Genomic DNA, 6,442 nt, shown 5'->3' with positions numbered 1-6,442 from the left:
TAATATAAATGTGCTTTGAATGAAACACTTCCTTTTTTCTTTTTTCTATTGCCCAATTAAAACTCATGAACCACACTGCCGTCCGTATACTAAATGGTTCTCAAAAGCTTACCAGTGTGTACTTGGTCTATGTCAGCCATGCTGTTTATCCTGTTCTTAAAATATAAATTTATTTTTAAAAATAAGTTAAAATGGGGCGGCGCCTGTGGCTCAAGGAGTAGGGCGCCGGTCCCATATGCCAGAGGTGGTGGGTTCAAACCCAGCCCCGGCCAAAAAAAAAAAAAATAAGTTAAAATGTGTATACTTAAAAAAAAATAAAACTCATGAACCAAATCTCTTGATGTAAAATATAGATGTATAGGACTTCTATTTGCAGGTCCAAACATTTGCATTCATTTTCATCTGCTCTTGAGCCCAAATTCAATTGAAATAATTGTAAAGGATTTAAGAAGTAAAAAGTCATAGAGATTCCTCTTGCCAGCCCTTGATGAAGAAAAAACGCCATAGTGGTGGCACCTGTAGCTCAGGCAGCTAGGGTGCCAGTCACATGCACCAGAGCTGGCCGGTTCAAATCTGGCCTGGGCCTGCCAAACGATGACAACTACAACCAAAATATAGCCGGGCATTCTAGCAGGTGCCTGTGGTCCTGGCTGCTTGAGAGGCTGAGGCAGGAGAATTACTTGGGCCCAGGAGTCTGAGGTTGCTGTGGGCTGTGAGGCCGCGGCACTCAACCCAGGGTGACAGCTGCTTGAGGTTCTGTCTCAAAAAAGAAAAAAAAAATCCATAGAGACGTAGATAACAGAAGAGGACAACAACAGACAAAAGGTTCCAGGCATCTGGATTCAGAAATACTTGGCATTGAGGGAGCCGATGCGGTACCCTAAACGGGAATAAGATGAAACTCTCTCTCTGCACTGTGAGATCACTGGCATTCTTCCCTCTCTTAGATCTTAGAATATTGGGAGCTAGAGATGGGATGATTTCCTTGAGACCAGCTCAAGAGAAAGGACCAAGTGAAACTGACAGTGGAGGTCCTCCGGTGAAGAATCCAGGTCCCCACCCCATCTCGCCACAGCGAACTCCTCCAGTCACAAACTTTACCCTCACTCATAGTTTCCAAAAGACTTTGCAATGCGTCATTCTTAAATATGAGCAGAAAGCAAGGATAATCTAACAGGATGTCTCCAACTGAAAAGTAGAGACCAGGGCGGCGCCTGTGGCTCAGTGAGCAGGGCGCCGGCCCCATATGCCGAGGGTGGCGGGTTCAAACCCAGCCCTGGCCAAACTGCAACAACAAAAAAAAATAGCCGGGCATTGTGGCGTGCGCCTGTAGTCCCAGCTGCTCGGGAGGCTGAGGCAAGAGAATCGCGTAAGCCCAAGAGTTAGAGGTTGCCGTGAGCCGTGTGACGCCACGGCACTCTACCCGAGGGCGGTACAGTGAGACTCTGTCTCTACAAAAAAAAAAAAAAAAGAAAGAAAGAAAGAAAAGTAGAGACCAAAACAAGCAGGAAAAAAGAGAAATTAGACAATCGAGTCAGCGGAAGAGAAAAAAAAAGAATCTCACCAAAATTAATACCCTGTTTCCCCGAAAATAAGACAGTGTCCTGGGCGGCGCCTGTGGCTCAAGGAGTAGGGCACCAGTCCCATATGCCAGAGGTGGTGGGTTCAAACCTAAGCTCCGGCCAAAAACCACAAAAAAAAAAAAAAAAGACAGTGTCTTATTTTAAGGTGTGCTCCCAAAGATGTGCTAGGTCTTATTTTCAGGGGACGTCTTATCTTTCCTGTAAGTAGGTCTTATTTTCGGAGGATGTCTTATTTTAAGGGAAACAGGGTAGTATAATTAATTATTACTAGAGATGTGATGCAATTGCACTCATGAAATATTCTTGAATAAGTTAATACGCCCCCCCACCAAAAAAAAAACACCAAGAAATGGGCCAGGCATGGTGACTCACAACTGTAATCCTATCACTTGGGAGGTAGAAGCAGGTGGATTGCTTGAGCTCACAGGTTCGAGATCAGCCTGAGGCAGAGCGTCACCCTGTCTCTAAAAATAGCCGGGCCACGCTGCACTTGTAGTCCCAGCTACTTGGGAGGCTGAGGCAAGAGAGTCACTGAAGCCCAAGAGTTTGAGGTTGCTGTGAGCTGCGACACCATGGCACTCTACCTAGGCAATTGAGTGAGACTCCGTCTCAAAAAAAAGCAAAATTAGCCAAGCATAGTGGAGGGCGCCTGTAGCTCCAGCTACTCAGGAAGCTAAGACAAGAGGATCACTTGAGCTCAAGAGTTTGAGGTTGCTGTGAGCTATGACTCCAAGGCACTCTACCTAGGCAATTGAATGAGACTCTGTCTCAAACAACAACAACAACAATAACATCAAATATATATATATATATATGAAGAAAAATGAGGGTGGGTTGGAAGATAAAGGTGTGGAAATTTTCCAGGAACTAGAACCCAAAAACAGAAAGCTGAAAAAGAGAAGAGAAAAGAAAGAATCAAATCAGTAAGTCAAAAAACTGACCCAAAGGAATTACAGAGAGGATAAAGAAAATGAAAGGGATTTTTGTTCTTCGGTGGTTTTTGCAAGGGGATATGAAGTCAATTTGCAACGAACTATCACCTGGAATTGCTGCAGTTCCATTTCAACTTCACGATGTTTTTCTTGGCTAAGAACGCACTAAGTCGTCTCCAAGTTCGATACATTCAGCAAACAATGGCAAGGGCGAGCCACCAGAAACGAACACCTGATTTTCTTGATAAATATGGTAATGCTGTATTAGCTAGTGGAGCCACTTTCTTTTTTTTTTTTTTTTTGTAGAGACAGAGTCTCACTTTATGGCCCTCGGTAGAGTGCCGTGGCCTCACACAGCTCACAGCAACCTCCAACTCCTGGGCTTAAGCGATTCTCTTGCCTCAGCCTCCCGAGCAGCTGGGACTACAGGCGCTCGCCACAATGCCCGGCTATTTTCTGGTTGCAGTTTGGCCGGGGCCGGGTTTGAACCTGTCACCCTCGGCATATGGGGCCGGCGCCTTACCAACTGAGCCACAGGCGTCGCCCATGGAGCCACTTTCTGTATTGCTGTATGCACATATGCAGTGACACAAAATGGGATAGAATGGAACCTGTCCCCTGTTGGCAGAGTCACCCCAAAGGAATGGAGAGATCAGTAATCATCCAGCTGGTGTAATACTGAATTGTTTCAGAACCAACTCATACCTGATGCCAAGTAAAAGCACTGTGTACCCCTTAAAATATGGCATTATTGAAATAAAATACATTTGAAACCTTCAAAAAAAAAGAAAATGAAAGAGAGGGCTGGGTGCCCGTAACTCAGTGGTTAGGGTGCTGGCCACATCCTCCAGGGCTGGTGTGTTCAAACCAGGCCCAGGCCTGCTAAACAAACAAACAAACAACAACAACAACAACAAAAACAGCTGAGCATTGTGGTGGGCGCCTGTAGTCCCAGCTACCTGGGAGGCTGAGGCAAGAGGATCACTTGAGTTTGAGGTTGCTGTGAGCTATGACACTACCGAGGGTGACAAAGTGAGACTCTGTCTCAATAAAAAAAAGGAAAAAGAAATGAAAGGGAGGAAAATATCAAAGAAATAATACAGGAAAATTTTTCCACAGTTGAAGCACTAAAAAGGGACTGCTTGAGTACTCAGCACCAAGGGTCAAAAAGACTGATTCAAGGATTCACACATCTCAGGCACAGCTAGATATTTTTGGTGTGCTCTACTCAGAGATTTCCACCATTAAGGAAAAGTATCAGTGAAAGAAAAAGTAGTTTATCTCTCCTTTTAATAATCTTCCCCCTCTAAAAACTTTCCCATTACAAATAAGAGTGAAGAAGCACTGAAAATCCTTGGAATCCTTTTTTTTTGAGATCGAGTCTTACTACATCACCCTTGGTAGAGTGCTGTGGCAGCACCCTCAAATTCTTGGGCTTAAGTGATTCTCTTGCCTCAGCCTCCCAAGAGCTGGGACTACAGGCACTTGCCCCAACGCCCAGCTGTTTTGTTGTTGTTGTTGTTGTTATTGTTATTGTTGTCATTGTTGTTAACAGGCCCTGTCCAAGTTCAAACCCACCAGCCCCAGTGCATGTGGCTGGTACCCTAATCACTGAGCTACAGTGCCAAGCCAACATCCTCTGAATCTTAATATCACCTTTGGCGTGGTGGCTCTCACTGACGGCTGAAGGCTGAGGCAGGAGGATCTCTTTAGGCAAGGAGATTGAGACTAGCCTGGGCAACACAGGGAGAGTCCATCTCCACAAAAAATTAGCTGGTTGTGGTGGTGTGCCCTGTAGTCCCAGCTACTCAGGTGGTTGAGGCCGGAGGATCACTGGAGGCTGGGAATTTGAGGCTACAGTGAGCTATGATGGCACTGCCGCATTCCAGCCTGGTCAACAGAATGAGGCCTTGTCTCTTAAAAAAAAAAATTAAAAAATAAAAGAAAATATATGTTCAAGACATTGAACAGACTGGGTATGGTGGCTCATGCCTGTAATCCTAGTATTCTGGGTAGCCAAGGTAGGTGTATTGCCTGAGCTCAGGAGTTCAAGACCAGCCTGAGCAAGAGCCAGACCTCGTCTCTAACAAATAGCCAGGAGTTGTGCCGGGTGCCGGTAGTCCCAGCTACTTCAGAGAGTGAGTCAAGAGAATTGCTTGAGCCTAAGAGTTTGAGGTTGCTGTGATCTGTGAGGTCATAGCACTCTACCCAGGGCAACAAAATAAGACTCAGTCTCAAAAAAAAAAAAAAAAGAAAGAAAGAAAAAGAAATGCTCTAAACTTTCTCTTAAAAGAAAAAAAAAAGAATTTTTGATAGATTCCTCCAGGCTGTGACCTTAATTTTGTTTGTTTATAGTTCAGAAAATAGTTACATAAGATAAAGCTTTGTGAAAGAATGTCTATGATGATTAAATGTCTTCTCTCCTCCCCTGCCCCCCTAAACATTAATCCTAGAATCCTAAAAATGTTCTTCCCTTAAATGTCATAAGTAACACACTTTTTATGCACTTTTTCATGTAAAAAACAATAGCAGCTGAGTGATCAGATGGTGCAAGGATTAGCCAGAGGAGTTGGTAAGACGCTTTAGAGGTTTACACCTGTAGCTCCATTAGTCTGAATTAGAGCCCCATTGTGGGAGACAAAAAACCCTTTTCACCAATTCTAGGCAATGACTGCAATAGTTTCTTGATAATTGGTGATCTCTGTAGAAAGGGTAAATTGTAAATAAGCAAAGCAACGGAAACCCAGATTTCACTCATCAATTTACTCCCTGCAGACCAGCTTAATTGAGATAAATTGCCTGGTAGTTAATGACAAAGCAAACTTACACTCACCAAGATCAATTGAGATAAACTGCTTTGTGCGCGTGTCCATGAAGGCATTTACTTTGTCATTACTGATTTAATTATTTTAAAGTTCTTATTAAGTGTTCTGTGAGTACATCGTAGCATTTCTCCAAGAATCTGAAAGCTAGTATAGTCTTCTAAACTACAGAGTTAGTGCCTCGGCTTCCCAGAGTGCTAGGATTCTAGGTGTGAGCCACCGTGCCTGGCACAGAAATTATTTAATTTTTTATTTTATTTTATTTTATTTTTTCTTTTTGTAGAGACAGAGTCTCACTTTATGGCCCTCGGTAGGGTGCCGTGGCATCACACAGCTTACAGCAACCTCCAACTCCTGGGCTTAAGCGATTCTCTTGCCTCAGCCTCCCGAGTAGCTGGGACTACAGGCGCCCGCCACAACGCCCAGCTATTTTTTGGTTGCAGTTCAGCCAGGGCCGGGTTTGAACCCGCCACCCTCGGTATATGGGGCCGGCACCTTACCGACTGAGCCACAGGCGCCGCCCATAATTTTTTATTTATTTTTTTTATTTTTTTCCGGTTTTTGGCCAGGGCTGGATTTGAACCCGCCACCTCCAGTATATGGGGCTGGCGCCCTACTCCTTTGAGCCACAGGCGCCGCCATTTTTTTTTTCTTTACAGAAAAATCTCAGCAGTTTTTTTCTTATGGCTTCCTGCAGGTATCACAAGCATAAAGTCCTAAGACATGCTAAACCTTTTTTTTTTTTTTTTTTGAGACAGAGCCTCAAGCTGTCACCCTGGGTTGAATGCCATGGCATCATAGCTCACAGGAACCTCAAACTCTTGGGCACAAGCGATCCTCTTGCCTCAGATTTTCTATTTTTAGTAGAGACAGGGTCTCGCCTTTGCTTAGGTTGGTCTCAAACTTGTGAACTCAAGCAATCCACCCGCCTTGGCCTCCCAGAGTGCCAGGATTACAGGTGTGAACCACTGCACCCAGCTGCCAAACCTTTTTGTGTAGCCATTCTTTTGTTATTATTATTATTATTATTTATTTTATTATTATTATTTTTTGCAGTTTCTGGCCAGGGCTGGGTTTGCACCTGCCACCTCCGGCATATAGGGCC

At 44.3% G+C, this 6,442-nt stretch overlaps 1 protein-coding gene across 1 annotated transcript; it reads left to right on the top strand.

Moving 5' to 3' along the window:
- Positions 1–2,656: 2,656 nt before the first annotated feature.
- On the top strand, positions 2,657–3,174 carry LOC128594245 (cytochrome c oxidase subunit 7B, mitochondrial-like). Its single transcript, XM_053602878.1, has 2 exons — positions 2,657–2,786; positions 3,053–3,174. The coding sequence occupies exons 1-2, from the start codon at positions 2,657–2,659 to the stop codon at positions 3,172–3,174; spliced, it is 252 nt and encodes an 83-aa protein (XP_053458853.1).
- The last annotated feature ends 3,268 nt before the right edge of the window (positions 3,175–6,442 follow it).

Source organism: Nycticebus coucang, chromosome 2, assembly GCF_027406575.1.
Source record: "Nycticebus coucang isolate mNycCou1 chromosome 2, mNycCou1.pri, whole genome shotgun sequence".
Classification (NCBI taxonomy): Eukaryota; Metazoa; Chordata; class Mammalia; order Primates; family Lorisidae; genus Nycticebus; species Nycticebus coucang.
The sequence above is the reverse complement of the archived record's forward strand: the minus strand, read 5'-3'. Positions and strand labels throughout refer to the sequence as shown.

Excerpts from the sequence above, each read along its gene's own strand:
- LOC128594245 (XM_053602878.1), top strand. The coding sequence starts at position 2,657 with ATGTTTTTCTTGGCTAAGAACGCACTAAGTCGTCTCCAAGTTCGATAC. Across the intron at positions 2,787-3,052 it reads TGGTAATGCTGTATTAGCTA|GCGTCGCCCATGGAGCCACT; the intron begins GTGGAGCCACTT and ends ACTGAGCCACAG.